Source organism: Vespula vulgaris, chromosome 2, assembly GCF_905475345.1.
Source record: "Vespula vulgaris chromosome 2, iyVesVulg1.1, whole genome shotgun sequence".
NCBI lineage: Eukaryota > Metazoa > Arthropoda > Insecta > Hymenoptera > Vespidae > Vespula > Vespula vulgaris.
The window spans coordinates 8,388,973-8,407,716 of NC_066587.1; the positions used below are offsets into that span (position 1 = coordinate 8,388,973).

An 18,744-nucleotide genomic window follows, 5' to 3' on the forward strand; every position below is an offset into this window, starting at 1 on the left:
TTCGGTCGTTATATGTATGTATATGTATGTATATTGGAAAAAACGAGCTTTATTTGCCCAACGACTATATTACAATTTTTATTATACAGTAAACATTTAAAATGAGATAAAACGATAACGTGTTGGTTGTACATCGACCTTTACAAATCATGCGGCAAGTCGAGTTAAAGTACTTTTGGAGATATGCGGGCTGAAATATATTCTTATTCTTCTTTTTGTCACTTAAATATCTTTTATCTTCCATTAATAAATAATTAGCAGCTCTCGATCGATCGACGAGGACCTATCGGGTAATATTACATTTTGCTTTTTTTCTTTTTGGTTTTTTTCCCATTTTCTTTTTTTTCAATCTTTGCTTTTATAAGTGCGATCGTTGCCAAACACGCATATATGTATAATTTTGTGCCTGTTGCTTTTGTTTCTTTTTTCTTGCTTTTTTCTTTTTTTTTTGGTATTTTTGTTTTTTTACATGGATTATATGTGAAGATTCGACTCTGCGATTGAAGTGTATGAATTGCGGTCTAAGGATTTTGCGAGGGATTCCTTTCCGATGGTACGTATATATATGGCTCTTCTTCGTTTCTTCGTTTATTTTTTTGTTTATTCTTATAGGGAAAAGGCAGCGTGAAATTATTCGAACACGGAACGCGTCGATATACACTTCGCGACGACCCCGAATTGATTTCTTTTTCGCGAAATAATTTCCTCGGTCCTACGCGTCGTTCTTTTCTTTTATATTAAATGATTCAAAGAACGAATAGACTCGCTTTTTACAATGCCGACGCTGCTTAGACTGATTTATTTGAAACGATGGCAGTTGTGAAGAGACGAAGGACGATCGCGATAAAAAAATGATTGGAGAAGATATTTTGTTTTAATAAATAATTAGCAATATGTTCGATAAAAAAAGAAAAAAAGTAGAAAGGGAGAACGAAAGAGAGAAAGAGAGAAAGAGAGGGAGAAGAAGGGAGGGCGGGAGGGAGGGAGGTAGGGAGAGAGAGAGAGAGAGAGAGAGTGAGTGAGATAAAGTCAGATAGAGAGAAATGACAAATTGGTAGAACGATCGTACAGGATTGTGAGTAAATGCGTGACTCTTGATAATTAAGAGATTGGTGTATCATTAGTTGACATAAACTAATGTAAAAAGAGACCTTCATTTTTATCCCTTTTATCGAAACAATTTCCTTGATACGCTGTCTCTCGATGAATAATAAATATATAAAATAAAAGCATAAAAATAAAAGGAACCAAATGTTATCAAATATTTTCTCTCGTACTTCCAATCGTTTCGATGTAAGGTGATGAGATCAGGAGATTTACTAATAGATCAAGCTCTCCTTTTTCATTATACATTTCATGAACCATATTGCATTAATTATACTAATGTTGTGATGAATCACTATCCAATCGTTTTCAAACAATTAAATATCTAACGATAAGTGATTTTAGAAGACAAGTTTAGTCTCGATTTTTCGAGAAAGAGAAGAAAAAATGCCTTGTCAATCGTCTTTCCATCGACGCAAGATTTTAGAAGAGTACCCAAAATGGTATTCATTTTGCAAGTATCCTCCCTCGTTACCGTTTGTCCATCAAATGCTATTTTCCCTTTGATATGTCGTTTAATTATCGACGAGGAGCTGAAACGTTAACTGATACGGCTTACAGTTCTTACATGGCCCATTAAACCACGATATACCCATACGGAACAAGTCGATATATTATATATATGTATATGTATATACTCCATGTAAATATTGTAAATATGTTATTAATATAATATAAATAAATATATATTATGTAGTATATGAAAAGCATATATATATCTATATTATATCTTTTGTTTCGTGTGGGTTATTTAAGAACGCATGAGATCGCTCAATAATCAATCACGCAAAGATTCCATAAAAATCTTTTTTTTTTCACAACGAAAGCGCACGTCGTCCACAGATGGATATTTATGGATATGTAATCTTTTTTGTTTGTTGTTTTCTTCAGAATACTATTCCTTAGATAATGGTAATTATCATATATTATTAATATTGCAATAATAATAAGATAGAAAAAAAACAGATTAGTGCCGATGCAAAAACGACAGATCGTACTAATCGCGTTCCTTTAAAGGATCTAATCTCTCATAAGACCTTCTTCTTCTTTTTAATTCGGAATAAAACGCTAATTACTTGAAGTTGCCTTATTGGTATGCCGTTTTTAGCATGAAACTCCATTTTATGGCGACGCTCGTTCCGCATTATTGTTAAGCATTATTAATAAATCGAGCGTTCGTAGATGAAGCTCGACGAACATTGTTTTTTTCTTTTTTAAATTAGTCGTGATTTTCTTAATTAGATTTTCTAATTACATCGGAAGATGTATCGATCATTTCGAAGAATCACGATGAAGAAGACTCACGATCTCGATCTATACTTGAAAAATGTCTACGGAGGCGCGCGGCGCCACGTTTGTGTCGAAGATGGACGTTGTCGGGATTGCGGCAGGTGGAACGTCCACTTTTCTATTGGTAATCACTGCTTTCGTCGTTGATAGCGCTGTTTTCATAGTCTCCGGTGACTCCGATGTTGTCGGTACCTGCTACGATTTAATTATTTAATCATTTTGATCATTTATATTTGTTGTGGATATTAATGAATATTATTCGTAACTTACAAAAGAAGATTCAAACCCGCAAATATGGAAAATTATGAAACTTTGTGCAATATATAGAACATGTATAGATATATATTATTCAATTCTTTTTGTTGTCCAAATTCACTCTAAGGGGATAAAATTTACTTCGGGAAATTCAGTTATTTTTCCATTTTATGTTGTAACTAGCAAACTAAGGGATAGACAAAAATTTTAATACAGAGGATATTTCTTTTAATTAGGACTATTATTTGATAAAAGATATATCAATTAATTATATGATTAGAAAAAAGTTATAAATAAATACTTTAATAATTTCATTGTTCTAAAATTCATTGTTTCAACAATTATGAAACTTATAATATTTCTTTTTATACAAATACAAGTATTGATGCATTGGTGAATTGTGTTCCTCGATAATTAAAAAAATTTTGAATCCCATTATATCATATGTATCATTTGTATGTTGCATGTTTTACTAAAATTCATTATGACGCTGAAACATATACTAAAATAGTAAGATGATTTATACAGTTGGTCCACAATCTGTGGCATAAACTATGCTAAGAAGATTTTATGGTTCAAAATAAGACGAAAATCAAGAATAACAAAATTACTTTGGAAGTATCGTTTCCAAGAAAAATGCATTTCTAGATTAGTCGAGAATATATGCACATAAAGATTGACGTTGGAGTTTTTACTACACACCGTTATTATAACTTTTGTTATTATAATATTTACTTATTATATATACTTATTGTTATTATAATATTTGTATGCTTCTCTGCAAGTAAGAGATAGTATATTAATATCCCTACGATGGTACATCCTAGGTATTTTTTTGGAGTTTCACCTTTCATCATGAAAAATAACTCATAATATCAGTATTACATATGTATTTTTAAAGTTATCTAACTATACTTAAATTACTTATTCAACTTTGAATTGTCTATTAAAAGAGATTAAAAGAATTGTTTATTAAAAATTGCTTATTAAATCGAATTGCATTATTTCAATTACTTCGTGAGAAAATAAAAAAAATGTTTAATAATTACCATAAAAATAAAAAGTTCTAATAAAAATAAGTTGTATTCAATAGTTTTTCAATCTTTTTTCCCTATATTTCCATCTAGTATATTTATCTACTGTGTAATGTGCGAAACAAAAGTATATGAAATAAATTACATTACTTTTGTAAGTGTTAGAGGAACACTGCTCGTTACGCAACATATGTATGATACACTAGGATCCAGAAGTCTCTCAATTGTCAAGGGTTATTCATTAATACAATAAAACTTGTATTTCTATGAAAAAAAAAATTATTATGTTATTACATAGTTATTTAAACTATTGATTAAGATATTACGTAAAAAATGACTTTTATAAAAAATGAATATCTTTGGTTATAATCTTTTTTAATTAAATACATAATTGATTGGTCTTTTGTGAAATAATAGTTTTAATGAAAAGAAGTAACTTTTCTTTTAAAACTTTTTTTTTTATTTCTTATTTAGTTACGACATAAAATCGAAAAATAGTCGAATTTTCAAGGGTGAATTTTATCACTTTAGAGTGAATTTGTATAGCAAAAAAGATTGTATTATATACGTTTATATATATTTTACATATTCCCAAAATTCTATAATTTTCTGAATTCTCGTATTGGGTATCTTGCCTTGATAGTTGTTTCTAAGATATTTACGTACCTCGTTGTAAAATACTTCTTTACCCTCTTCGACTGACGGCAAAAGTTCGTCCGTAGAATGAGGAGTCCTAGGACTTGGTGTGGGCGCTACTTGTTGTTGCTGTTGTTGTTGCTGTTGTTGCTGTTGTTGTTGTTGTTGCTGTTGCTGCTGTTGTTCCCGTTGTTTTTGTAACCTCAGCTCCTGAAGAGCCTGTCGTTGCTCTTTTTCGTTCCGTTCCTTTTCCAGCCTACGTGCACTATAACTACGGGCTGAGGACGTTGAACTGTGAACCGATGCTAAGCTAGGTCGACGGGAACCTGTCAAAAAGAGCATCTAGTGTTGGTTCAAGAATCGAAGACTTTGAAGATGCGTCTTTGTTTTATGTAAGAAAGTTCTTCTATGACTCCTAGCAGCCGAAAAAGGAAGAAAAAAGTGGATTCTAGCGCATCCGTTTTTCTCTAATGGCACGAATTAGGTATATGTACATATATATATATATATATATATATATATATATATATGTATGTATTACTGTAGATGATGCGTGAATCTAGGATATTTCTGTAAGAATACTAATTAAGCGAAAATAAATGTCGCCCGTAAGCCATCATTGTCGTACAGTCAAGCTTTTTACACGCTTTTGAAAAGTGCTGAGAATTATTATCGTATATTTATTTTTTCAAATCGGTATATATATGGATCGTCGGATCATCGCTTCGCGTAGTAACTTGGATAGACGGAACAGGTTCGCAGAGACATGTTGGTGTGGATATCGTGTGAATGAAAAGTGGAGCATAAGTGGCGGGGAGAATGAAAATCGCGCGTTTACCGAGCAAACAGGCAAAAGGCCAAAGCGAAAGCACACATCGTTTATATTTCATATTCGAGTGCTACGCCGAGGATATTGATTTTATATGTAGCTATTAACGTTAAAAGTTAAAATCTTACAAAATTATTTAAGTAGTCTTCGTGATCTTAATAATTTCTAGCTCGTTTTTCATTATTATTTTCTATTTTTAAGTTGATACGTTTTCATTTAATGACCTTACATAAAAAGAAATATTTATTTAATATACAGAAAGGGATCTTCGAATACTTAATCCGCCACTGTTTCAATCTAAAATGATAATTTTTTTTTACAAATTTCTGTCTTGAGAAAAGGAAATAGGTTTTTTTTTTCATCATTTTTTCCATCCAAGCGTGACAGCATCTTGAGAATCATATGCACGGAAATTGTATTTGAAAAGCAGAACGCAGCATCCGTGGGAAACGAAAGTTGGAAATGCATACGTTGCTCGATCATTGCTGTTCTTTTTCACTTGTAAAGCGCGTATAGAAATATTAATTGATAGACATAGCGGAAAATAATAAGAGATATAGTGAGATAGAGAGAGAAAGGAAGGAAAAAGAAGGACAGAATGAGAAGGGAGAGAGAGAGAGAAAGAAAGAGAGAGAGAGAGAGAGAGAGAGAGAGAGAGAGAGAGAGAGAGAGAGAGAGAGAGAGAGAGAGAGAGAGAGAAAGAGAGAAAGAAAGAAAGAGACAAACAGAAAGACAAATAGACAAAGAGATAGAGTTTTTTCGAAGTCAAACACTTCATTCCACATTATATATATAAAACGAAAACGAAGCAGTCCTAATGTTCGATCGACAAAATTTCATCGACGTTTCCGACTTTTAACGTCAAACTTTGTCCATTGAAATATAGGAAAAGCAGATTTCTAATGGTACATAGAGAGGGATAAATGAAAGATGAGAAGTAGAAATACTATTGAAATGATTTCTCTCAAAATACAGTTCTAAGTGAACCTCTTTAAAAATTTTAGTTTCCTTCTAAAAAAATGAAGTTTTGTTAGATCTTTAATAGGACAAATAATAATGAAATGTGATATGAATGGGGTAATAATAATTTTATTTTTGTATCTTCACTTACAAATCGTTCTCAATATTTAAAATATATTGGTATATTATGGAGAAATGAGAGAAAAAGGAGAAAGAAATCAGTGAAAAGGAAGAGAAAGGAGAGAAAAAGGAAGATATAAGAGAGATATAAAAGAGGAAAAAAGAAAAAATTCGCGTGACCTTCATTGCGCGATGCAATGCAAAAGAAATACAAGCAGAAAGAAATGACGTACATTATAAGCGAGTTTTGTAAGGTTCGTGTTTTTACTACGAAAAAGATATTTTGACATAATAATCTCGCTAGTTCGAGACGCAGAAGAAGATGCGTTAAAAGCTACGTAAAAGCCGACTACTCTAAAAAGACAAAGTCGCGAATGACTTCTCCTTTGTTCGCCGGTTTCTCGGTTAAAATGTTACATCTTTTGTCTTTCGATTCGTTAATATTTTTAAATAATATTTTTGGATTCGCTAAATGAATAGGTAAAATGATTATGATTTCATCGAACTTTGAATCTATGTTCAAGAAAATAACAGCTTGAATCTCATTGAATTCGTGACTGATAATCTTTATTTTTTTTATTATACCGAGAAACTGGCCCCGAAGCGTTCCATGCGATTTGTAATTATATTAAATGCGTTGTGTGTGCAGCGAGCTAGCTAGTGCGTAAAGATTTCGCGTCTCTCTACAAATCTTACCAGAAAACTTTTGTTCGTTAACGAGCAACGAAATCGGCCGCTGCCATCTTGCTATCTCGTAACACACTCGCGAAGCACACATTGTGACGCACACTTTCCTTATCGTGTATGTAAGGTTTAGTGTTTTTTTATAAATTACTTTTATATTTATTTATCTATCGTGGATGGGTATGTCTGTATTTTGCAATCGTGTAAACACGGTCGAGAGCGATCCATTCGTCTTCTCATAGCGATAATCCGGACAACTTCCAGCCCTATCATAGTTTTCTTAAGCAATCATCATGTGTGGCTTGTGTGAAAAAGATCGATTATGCATCTTTCTTCTCCTACTTTATATTCATTTTATATCTTTTTCTTTATTGTTTTTTAAAATAGAAGAATGTTGCGACCGATGGTCCGTCGTGGAAATAACGGACAAAAAGCTGTAAACTATTCTCATTAACGGGGTATTCTAAATAACATAAGATCGGTCGCTTTTTAAACGTTTAACGAAATTAAATAAGCTGCATCCGTTTTCTGCTTTAGTCAAAAGGTATGTCCATCGTGATTTTCCTAAAATGATTTGGAGAATTAAAAAGAAAAAGATTAAGAAACCTACATGTACGATTGCAGGACAATCGTTGAGTTTTATAAATAGGAAGATCTAATCATGTGATAGACTTTTGGCTAACCAGAACTTGAGGAGAGTTGGAAATACAACTGCGTAGATAAACGACAGCGACTTTTTTGCGACATATACGTATACACAAAGAAATAATATAGAGAGAGAAATTTTGTTGAGATGCGAAGATTTTTCCAACACCATTGTGAAAACGGCGTTACCTTCGTCGTCGGTTTCATGAAGCGAGTCACGTGAAAAGACAGATTGAGAGAGAGAGAGAGAGAGTGAGAGAGAGAGAAAGAGAGAGAGAAAGAGAGAGAAAGAGAGAGAGAGAGAGAGAGAGAGAGAGAGAGAGAGAGGCAGTGAAGAAAGAAGAGAAAAGAACAAGAAAATTATACAATCGATTTCACGAATAGGTAATGGAATAGATGGAATATTAGATTAAAAAATGGAGGAATTAGAGAACTAAAGGATTAGGAATGGAAAAATATTACTTTTCCTATGGAAGATAATTTCAGAAACATCTGACGAAATTAATGATACACATATGCGTATTTTTAATGTGCATCAATTGTCTTTAGTAAAGACTTTGAGTGAGTTTCATCAGGTGTTTGAAAATTCTTCACTGAAGTATGTGAGAAGGATAAAGAGAGAAAACGTTCGATAGAAAGATAGAAATAGAGACAGAGATAGAGACAGATAGATAGATAGATAGATAGATAGATAGATAGAGAGAGAGAGACAGAGAGAGAGAGAGAGAGAGAGAGAGAGAGAGAGAGAGAGAGAGAGAGAGAGAGAGAGAGAGAGAGAGTGTGTGATCGTCTACCGAGGCCGTCGGACGATCCCTCAGCTACGTCACTAAGGGTACGTCGGTGCTTGTTCCCGCCTTTGGTCGCCTGCAGGTGACACGATATAAGCAAGATGGCGGCGGCTCGTGCCGCACCTGCTCTCGATGCCGGTACCAGCGGACCGCGACTACCACCACTGCTAGGCCTCCTGGTGAACGCGCAGCTTAGTGATCCGCCACCTCCACTTCTCTGGCTCGAACGCGAGGATGGCCTGCCACCATGTAGCGTCAGAGGTATACCTAAAGATTATCGAGAAAGAGAGAGAAACTCTGATATTTTTTTATCTTCCTCTTTTGTATTTCCTTTCGTTTTCCGATGAACGTGACGAGTTCGAGATGATTGCGTATTTTTCTTTTTTCTCAAGAAAATATGAACGAAGAGAATAGATTTTCCATTTTTGTTTCTCGAGAGTTTTTATGTTTTTGTCCTTTTGAGAGTACCTAATTGAGCGTTTCATAGTCACGCATACGTTCTGGCTCGATATCCAATGTAGGTAATGAGGTGAGACGAGAATAGATGAACTTCGGTACGACAACCATGCTTGTGATACGATATAGGTCGCTTTTATTGATTTCTTATAGGCTAAGATGGATGCTTTAATGGAATATATAAGTATACCTGGTACAAAGTTGGCGCACGCAAATGATATTCGGTTAATGATCGATTATAAATGAAACTCATCGTTCTGAGTTTTGAATCGATGTTAAGGAAATCTCTTATTAGACTACGATGACAACAACAATGGTGATGACGATGACGATACAGTGCTTTATGTACGATATAGCTATATGAAATGGCATGCGATTTTCAGGCAAGCGATGGCAGATCGATGTTTTCCTTCGCGATATATTTTAACTAATTTACCTGTATCGCTAGAGAATAGCATAGGTGGTGCATGATTCGCGTTGGCATAGTGTCGTGGCCTTGAATATCTCGCACGGCTGAATAGTTTCAGGACAAAACATATCATGCCCGTGAACACAGCTATGCCGGATGCTATGCAGAGTAGTGTCGGTATGTCTGTAGTTATCAGCACGAGATCTGTCAAGTGATGAAAAATTTATGAGAGATATTTGGTGTTTCTTTTTCTTTTTCTGAAAGACGTCGTCGAGGAGTAAATGTAATTTTAAGATGTTCGATCGTAGACATGATTTTCCAAGAGACACTATTAAACTTTGTGTTCTTCATTTAAAGGATCGGACAGCAAGCTGGCACTGCTTACCTTCGGCGCAGAAGACCTTCTTTGTTGGTCTGGACAAGGTGACCCTGTGATAGCCTTCCTCGCAGTCGCACACCGCATTGTGCTGCACCTGTGTACAGGTCGAGTGTTGATCCGTAAAAGTGCAAGTTGCACGGTAGAAACACTGCTCTCCGAGTCTTTTCGCTGAAAGACGGTGAATTTCTTGTTAACGTTTTTTATATGAGTGAAGCTATAATTATTTATAGCTGTTTTAAGAAAGCTAAGCGTTTGAAGAAGGAGTTTGAAGAGGTGACATAAAATTGTGGAAATTATCACGTACGTTTGGCACATCCTTTGTTAGGCCCAAGACGAACGGGGTAGAATTTTTCACACTCGCACGAGCCAGTGATGGAATCGCAGATCACGTGCTGTAGATCCGGATTGCACGTAAGTTCGCACGGCGAGCCCAGATACTGGCCCTTTTCTGTAAAAGACACAAAAACGATAGATATAAATTATTGTACGTAAGAGAGTTATCGATCTGGAATTTAATTTTGAAAATTATCAAGGAAGATAGGCTGAGGACGTGCGAGAAAGTTATCGTATCGAGTCGTCTGAAAGTTGTAAATTAACAGTAGAGTAATTGGAGCGTTCGATAATGAATTCCTCGGCAGTCCCATCTCCTTCTGTGGTAAACCGGAATATTCCTACATTTCGGTTTTGGTGTCAGTTTGTCTATGTACGTATGCACGTATGTACGTGTCTGTTGCAGAGTCTTCGCTGAACTTTGCCATTTGCCAAGGACCGTGAGCTAGTGTGCACACATTCTAAACGATTAAACGACCAGTAGAATATGTCCGTGTATAAACCGGCCAGTGTGGAACTTGCCCGGTGACTATTCAAAGTTTCTGATCCGAACAAGTTTCCGTTCTTGGACTTAGCTGGCTTCTCAGCAACGATATACCCTAATTCGAGAGTATCGAAGAAATTCGCCGAGAAATTTCATTTTCTTTCTCCGATTGTAATTGGACATAAATCGGAGAGTTATTAAAGCAGATCGCGAGATTTGCTCGCGGATATCTTTGAGCGGGCATTTTGCCAGCTCGCTTACATTCGTTTTGCCATATCCCGTACAACTATATATTGTTATTACGTATATTAGTCGTTGTAGTCCGCGCAACAACGGATAACTTTGTTGGCACGCTTCCACAGAGTAATATTATGTTAATAGAACACATCCGTTCCTAATTAAAGGTTCTCGACCAAATCCTCACTTCTATGACCCAACGGACCATTAATATTTCATGAATTATCCTCAATTTATTTACTCTACCTCGAAAAGTTCTTTAACTAGGACGCTCGATAAATTGGCGAGAATCATAATAGTCTCAATACTAAGTGAACATTTTTGTAATTTGTAAACATGTCATTTTATACAGGTTAATGATTTGTGTTTCTCTAATCGTAATATATTTCGATTCAAGTGTAATGTCGAAAGAAAAGAATACGTGCCGTCGTTCTTTTTAGTTTCTCTACCTCTCTCTTTTTTAGAAAATAATGGATATATAATATTTAGAAGTATAAATGCGTCGAATTAAAAGCAATTGCAATCCTTCTACACGCTTTTACACGCGGAGCTTGAGCGCTTGCAGCATCTATTAAAATCAATACCGGTGGCGTGCTTGGCGCGAAAATCAAGAAGGGCGCGTTCCTTTCTTGGTACTGAACTAACGCAAGCGCAAATCCATGTGCAAACTGCGCACTGCAACGTCGTTATTTTTTTTGGACTCCGCTTCAATTTTCGGAATGTTATATAACGTTGCATTCTTTTTCGTTATGGTTTTGATGAATTAAAATTCATTTAAGAAATCTGATAAATTTTTAACAAATCTTTAAAACATTTTAGTAGTCTTATTAAACTGTTAAAAAAAATTTGTCATATTTTAACATATGAAACTTGTCGCTTAAATACATATGATTTACTGATCAAATTTGTAGGAAGAAATCGATGAAACGTTCACGAAAGAGAAGAAGTTTATGTGAGTCGTATCGAGAACATAATCAGAGGATTATTTGAAGTGGCTAGTTTGAAACGTTGTTTCGTGAATTGGGTAGAGACGTTTATCGAATGAATGTTCTCGAGAAAAGTAGCACGCTTTTAATAGAGCAGGCGCAAAAAAGGCAATGAAGATGAAGTACCTTAAGGTAGTTCATTCGCTCAATCTTTCTTATTCCTGTGGAAATGAAATAAAGTCCGACAGGTAGGATAGCCTTTTATTGATCGCAAGGATACCGATAGCCTTTTATCGTTTCGGTCTGTCGTACTTTTAATTAAAATTTCAAGGTAAAAAAACGATCGATATTAGATTTCATCGTTGTTAATGGAGGACGGGATGACATAACGTGCCTTTGGTGAAGTCTTTGAGAACTAATCATCTGTAAAATAAAATAAAAAATCAAAGATCGAAGATCCTATCGATTTTCCAATGCTTTATACGTTATAGTTATTTATTTTTTAACGATGAAAAGATATGATCGTAAAACATCATTTATAAGACCAAAATTTATAACCGTCTAGGGAAGATTGTCATCGAAGAATGTCTTTATGTTTCCTACAAAGCAAAAAACATCGTTTTTCTCATTAAAAATTTTCTTCTGACGCCATTTTTCCGAACATGAATACACGTAACAAGAGCCAATAACACGAAAGACATCACAGACTATTCTCGTTTGTTGTCAAATTTTCGAAAAGGACCTCTGTAGAAAGTTATTTTCCTAGACGAACTTATCGGGGTCATTGCCGATGGCAGTCGAGTGTGCTACTTTATCACTCCGACCGATGGGCGTATCGAAAATAATGATAGAAGATGAGAAGACAGAAGGCTCGGGATCGAGGAAAAGAATGACCTTTGCTGATAAGAACAGCTCACCTGGCATATAATCGATTCCAGCTCGAGGCGAAAAGAAGGAAAGGAACAAACGAACACGAAAAGTAGTTCTCACTAGTTCAGGATTACGGTAAAAAGGTTAAGAGGAAATTAAGAGGAATTTGACATAAATTTGAGGGTAAATAAATGGGAAAGGCGTAGGTGATTGCTTACCTGCGGTAATATTCGCCTCAAAGTAGTCGTCGTCCAGGTCGTCGAGTATCTCGCCGTCGTCGTAGACGGCGACGTGGTCGTCGAGGTAGCTTGATGATCCGTGCACGTCATCACCTCCCACCTGCCGTCGAAAGATTCGAGGATGATTCCTCGAGGGAGAGCGATCGGCGATGGTGGCGGTGATCAGGCTCGAGATCAGGAAGACGATGCTGCAGCTGAACAGGAGCCAGGAACGGCAGGAGAAGCGGGTTGGAAATCTCAGGGCGGAGGGAAATGCGCTCATCGCCCCCGCGGCGCGAGTCAACCCCCGAAACCGAGCACCGCTGGCGCATCGACATCCTTTCCCTTCGCCCGTCTCCTCCCCCACTTCTTCCTCTTCCTCTTCCTCTTCTTGCTTCTGCTACGAGCCACCCTCGCCCTCTATCCCGAGACCGGCACCTTATGTCGTCGGCTGAGGGAGCGCGCGAGCGCTCCTCCCTGCTCCTTTCTCTCGATTCACTTTTCTCGTCTTCTTTTTTTTCCTCTTCTTTCTATTTTTCTTCTTTTTCTTCTTCTTCTTCTTCTTCTTCTTCGATTTTCTTTCTACGCTTATCCTTCCTTCTTTCGTTAAGTTGCGTCGCCGGAGTAATGTTTCTTACACGTAGGTGCAGTTCTATTGTTTCTCGGGAATAAAACGCGACCTGAACGTAGACGTTACCACGCTGCTCCAGCAGCGAGTACACTCTGACCGGAGAGAAACCGCTCGAAACTGCTAGTTGCGTCTTCTCCCGCATTGCAACCCCACCGACACGGCCCTTGCCACCCGTTTAACGCCGCTCACCGTTCGTCACCCGCCGTCCGACCACCGACCGTTGCCTGCAGCTGCGCGATCTGCTCGATGCTCTCTGTTGCTTCGCATCGCGATCAGGGATGCTTGTTCGTCCGCTCGCTCGCTCGCTCACTCGTTTACTTATATTATTCGGCATGTTTCGTCAAAGGGTGGAGACGACAGACGATAAATGATCGATCAGAGGCCTCGGAAAAAGAATACTAATGCGGGTTTTTCGTAAATATATTCTTTTACGATATTCATTTTATGCGTATCTGATTTTTATGTCTTTAATTTTGCACGTATAAAACTCGTAGTTGCAGTCATGCGTTTACGGTCTTGTACTGGTCACTTTTTCGAATTTGCATATGTACTTGAATTCGGGGAGAAATATTATATAATCCAATAAAAATTCATGTAGGACATGTTACTGAATCGTTTTCCTAACCTTCACCCATTTTGCAAGCTCATCGAGAACCTTCTTATAAATAGCTATAGCTCTAATCGTTAACTGTAAGTTTTCTCCATTAACCTAAATTACGTCTTTCTCTCTTTCACTAGGCGATAGAGAATTTTAATAAGTTAAAATTTCGGCTAACTATTATTGCATATTAAGATTATACCATATTTAAATTCTATTGAAAAAGTGACGATTTTCACGAATAAACGTTCTGTGCTCTAGAGACACCAATACTATCCATTGTTACTAGGAGAGGCATTATTGAACTGGAATAAACTCGTCATATTGAAAGACAAAAAATGTACACAAGCAATGATATTTCTCTCTTTTGACTTGGTATACGAAGGTGAAATATATAGAATTACTTGGAAACTATTTGATCGTTTCGATACTGTAGCTAACAAGGGAAGATCCCCAATCCAGAAATTTAGAAAATTATAGAATTTTGAGGATATATAGAATATATATCGATATAACCCAATTTTTTTTTTATTACACAAATTCACTCTAAAATTCATCTTTGAAAATTCGGGTATTATCCGATCTTATATCGTAACTAGATAAGAAATAGAAAAAAAGTTTTGAAACAAAAGTTACTTCTTTTGATTAAAATTATCATTTTATAAAAGACATCAATTTTTTTATGTAATTAGAAAAAAGTTATAAACAAAGATATAAATAATTTTTTGTAAGTCATTTTTCACATAATATCTTAATCGTAGTTTAAATAATTATGAAATAGCATAATAATTTTTGTATTGTATTAAAAAAAAATATTATTTTGTTTCATAATTACTTAAACTACTGATTAAGACTTTACACAAAACAATGAATTTAAAAATAATTATTAATATATTTATTTATAACTTTTTTTTAATTGTTTGAATAATTGATATATCCTTTATCGATTAATAAATCTAATGAAAAGAAATAACTTTTGTCTTAAAATATTTTCTATCTCTTATAGTTTGCTAATTACAATCTAAAATGGAAAAATCACCGAATTTTTAATATCTATTTTATCTCCTTGAAATAGATTTGAATAATATAAAAAATTAAATAATAGATACCTATATATGTTCTGAATTGTAAGAAGTGTTCTGTAACAACATCGTTTATTCGCATATTTTTATAATAAGTACTATTACAAGATTTAATAGTTCTTTTCGGACATTCTAATTCAATAATTCTAATTCAATAAAATTACAAAATATGATAATCTTTTCTTTCGCTTTCGAAAAACACATTCGTTATCTTTACGTCATATCGACCTTCATAAGTTCGAGAATAACACGTGTATAATGTATATATCGTATATGTACGTACTTATAATAAACAATCTATAAAATTACCATAATATTTTCAGTTATGTTGTATAGGTCTCTTGTTGAAGCCCGAGAAGACTTCTAATCTCTTACACTTGTCATTGTTCGATTAGATAATCCTCGTCTCTCATTATCAGAGTATCACTATCACTTGTCAACGAATTAATTTGCTCGTTCGGTACTAAAGAAGATAGAATTTCATTATATAAAAAAGCTTATTAAATATTATTAGAAAAAAATTATTAAATATTAAAATAAGTATTAAAATTTATAAAATTACTTAAAATCGTTGATTGCTTTCGACATTTGCGAGCAATTATATATCCATTTATAGTAGCAACTATTGTGATAGCTATTGTGATTACTATCAGCAACTCCATTATATTGGAAGAGCTTTTCAATGCATTATTATGTGGTCTCCTGTAGCATGGCAATTCTGGAAACGCAGGAAAGCCCGATTAGTTTTGTATTTTCATTTCGTGTTGCGATACAAATTGCTATCTGTTAACTATAGATACCGTACCTGTACTAAGGAAACAACCAACTGTTGGTATTGTAAGCGATTCGTTCGAATGTACGACGAAACACAATGTCGCATTGTCGACGGAATCGAAACATTGATAACAAAGAGGCGCGTTATCGTAGCTCTTCGTCAACGTGCTGTTCGTCTCATTCATGATTGTAATCCTATTAAAAAGATTAATTAGTTTGCATTATTGATATAACATATTTATATCTATGAAATACGTTGGAAAAAATATTTTCTTATTCTTTCATAATATTATATTAATTTTCATTAATAAATTTTGTCTAGACGCTTTAAAGAAACGTTCGGTAATTCGTAATAATCAAACGATTAAAACTTAATATTTATTTTGGAACAAATATTTTCTGTCTTGTACAATGAATATAAAACAGATCCACTGTACTTCAGAAAAAATACGTATTCTTGCGATACTTACGAAGAAAGGAGAATCGAATCGAGAGTTGTTTCGTAAACGCAGAGGCTGGCTTCGTCACAATTTACACCGGTCCATCCAAAGAAACAAGAGCAGGAGTTTTGTTCATCGAGGCAAGTACCATGCTCGCTACAGTTTCGAGAACACGTCGAGGCACAAGTAGAAACATTGTCGTTTTTTATTTCGAAATAACCTTCGTTACATCGACAAGTATTCGGTGCCACGCATGTTCCGTTTAGACAAGAACTTTCGCAAATTGGCTCACAAATTGTCTCGTTTCGTAGACGATAACCATCGTAACAAGTACAAACGTTTGGTTTGGTGCAAGTGCCATTGATACAAGAAGGATGACAAATCGCATCGACGCATCGACCCTTCTCGTTTTGTTTGTATCCTTCGTCGCAGGTGCAAACATTTGGAGCCTCGCACGTACCATGCTCACAGTTTATATTGCAAGAAGGTTGACAAATGTATTTACCTTGTATTTTCGTGTTATGATACGTATTATTGCATATACAATTATCAGGTGCGTTGCAATTGCCGTTCAAATCACAGACTTTTTTACAAATTGATGTACAGGGATAACTGTTTATGTTATCTGGTATCATTTGCACCCAAACTTTATCATATCCTTCTTCGCAGATGCAAACATCAGGAAAGACACATTTGCCGTTCTCGCAATCTTTTTTACATACCGGGACGCAGATGGTGCCATTTTCGTTATTCGATACCTGTCGTGAAGATCGAGATCGTTAGATTTATTTTGTCGTGATCCATGATAAAAAACTATTTATTTTCTGAAATTTTCACGAATGAGATATTCTACCGTACTAATGTTGTTCGTTGTATCATTTTCCCCAAAGAAACGATATCCTTCATGACAAGTGCAGCGATCAGGCGCGGTGCATTCAGCATTGGGATCGCAGGGAAAGGTGCAAAAAGGTTTACAGACAGTCCTTGTTTCATCGTCTTCATCGAAGGTGAATCCTTCGTTGCATTTGCAAATATTCGGAGCAATGCAAGTTCCATTGATACATTCATGCTCGCAATGTGGTTCGCAAACGTGCACGGAAATGTTCGAAAATTTGTAGCCGACGATGCAGTTGCAGATGTCAGGTGCTATACAGACACCCATTACACACGGTTGATTGCAGATCGGTTTGCAATCACTTTCGTTGATTGGTTTGTATCCGATGTTGCACGTGCAAACGTTGGGAGCTGTACATGTTCCGAAGAGACAATTCTGTTCGCATTTTGGAATACAATTGAACGAATCGTTAACATCCAGTTCGTAATCGTCGTAGCAGCTGCAGGTGTTTGGTTCGACGCACCTGCCGTTGATACATTCGCGTTCGCAAATCGGATCGCACATCTCCGATTCGTTTGATTTCTTATATCCAAAATTACAACCACAAGTATTCGGTTCTACACAATAGCCGTTATTAGGATCGCACTTCTCTTCGCAATTGGGACGGCAAATGTATCCGTCGGAATCTATGAAGTAATCCGGGTAGCAGATACAAACTTCGGGTTGAATGCATTCGCCATTCCAACAACCATTCGAACAAATCGGTTTACAAATATGTTTCTCCTCCGTTGATATGGAATATCCTGGAAAGCACTCACATGTGTCCGGAGCTTTACATAATCCGTTCTCACAGTCTGGAAAGCAATTAGGAACGCATTTATTTGATACCTCTTTGTATCCGTTACAGCACTTTTTTTGTGTGTGAAATGTCGGGTAATACTGAAAACGACAAATCAATTAGCACGTTGGTTGATTGGTGTTATTTCATGGCGATTGATCCATGCGAACACGAAACGATACTCACTTCAATTTTGTAATTGATACGATGTCTTTCCTGTTTGTAGATTCCCAGAACACGGTGCCAGTATGTCTCATAATAAGGCACGTTACGGAATTGCATCTTTCTGTCGTTGAAATCGATCAAATTTCATTTAAAAATTGGCTTTGGAGTAAAGATGATTAAATAGATCAATGATATTTCTTTCAAAACGATCACACACTGGGCACTGGTTATTCACCGGTGCAATCACCTAAGGCTGATAAAGAAAATCAGACCTATGCACGTCTTACTTACGTTATAATTTCCAAACAAATTGACTGGTCTTTCATGTCTTTCCAAGGAAATAGGGTTGATATTTTGGGCAGCTCGACCATCAAATAAACGATGACATATAAGGATGCAATGTTAAATCTCATGTTAACGAAAGATATACTTGGTACTACGGCGAAACAATGTTTGTCTGGCAGTCAGAGAATATTTTCATGACTTTGAATATCGTCCAATTTATCTTGCTTCCTTTCTTCGTGAAACTGTTCAATGTTATCTGAATGTGACAGGATGTTTTCCATTATCATTTCTCGCGGATTCTCCATACGGTAGAAAATAGATCGCCGGAAGCAGACTATCTTGGGTTTTATTATTCTTTTTCATTATTTGATGAAGTTTTTAATACTTTTATTCCGTTAAGTCTTTAATCTAATTTTGTTAATGTATATACTAAAAATGTATT

At 35.6% G+C, this 18,744-nt stretch overlaps 2 protein-coding genes across 7 annotated transcripts; both read right to left on the minus strand.

Annotated features, from left to right (window-relative positions):
- Positions 1 to 31: 31 nt before the first annotated feature.
- On the minus strand, positions 32 to 13,438 carry LOC127072999 (uncharacterized). Of its 4 annotated transcripts, none has more exons than XM_051013967.1 (7): positions 12,655 to 13,437; positions 9,894 to 10,037; positions 9,596 to 9,757; positions 9,238 to 9,414; positions 8,352 to 8,612; positions 4,350 to 4,645; positions 32 to 2,586 (listed from the first exon to the last, which is right to left on the minus strand). In XM_051013967.1, exons 1-7 carry the CDS (start codon positions 12,935 to 12,937, stop codon positions 2,419 to 2,421), a joined length of 1,491 nt encoding a protein of 496 aa, XP_050869924.1. In that variant the 5' UTR covers positions 12,938 to 13,437; the 3' UTR covers positions 32 to 2,418. The 4 variants fall into 4 exon arrangements, with proteins under 4 accessions (XP_050869924.1, XP_050869925.1, XP_050869923.1 ...); XM_051013968.1 differs by having other exon boundaries at positions 32 to 2,589; positions 8,469 to 8,612; positions 12,655 to 13,436; XM_051013966.1 differs by having other exon boundaries at positions 32 to 2,589; positions 12,655 to 13,436.
- LOC127072991 (tenascin-like) lies at positions 13,188 to 18,610 on the minus strand. Of its 3 annotated transcripts, XR_007785640.1 has the most exons (8): positions 18,309 to 18,610; positions 18,039 to 18,138; positions 17,033 to 17,953; positions 16,210 to 16,937; positions 15,771 to 15,934; positions 15,528 to 15,683; positions 15,275 to 15,428; positions 13,188 to 13,683 (listed from the first exon to the last, which is right to left on the minus strand). XR_007785640.1 is itself a non-coding variant. In XM_051013943.1 (7 exons), exons 1-7 carry the CDS (start codon positions 18,428 to 18,430, stop codon positions 15,346 to 15,348), a joined length of 2,274 nt encoding a protein of 757 aa, XP_050869900.1. In that variant the 5' UTR covers positions 18,431 to 18,610; the 3' UTR covers positions 15,021 to 15,345. The 3 variants fall into 3 exon arrangements, 2 of the variants coding, with proteins under 2 accessions (XP_050869900.1, XP_050869901.1); XM_051013943.1 differs by lacking the exon at positions 13,188 to 13,683 and having other exon boundaries at positions 15,021 to 15,428; XM_051013944.1 differs by lacking the exon at positions 13,188 to 13,683 and having other exon boundaries at positions 15,021 to 15,428; positions 18,039 to 18,176; positions 18,309 to 18,380.
- Between the last annotated feature and the right edge of the window lie 134 nt (positions 18,611 to 18,744).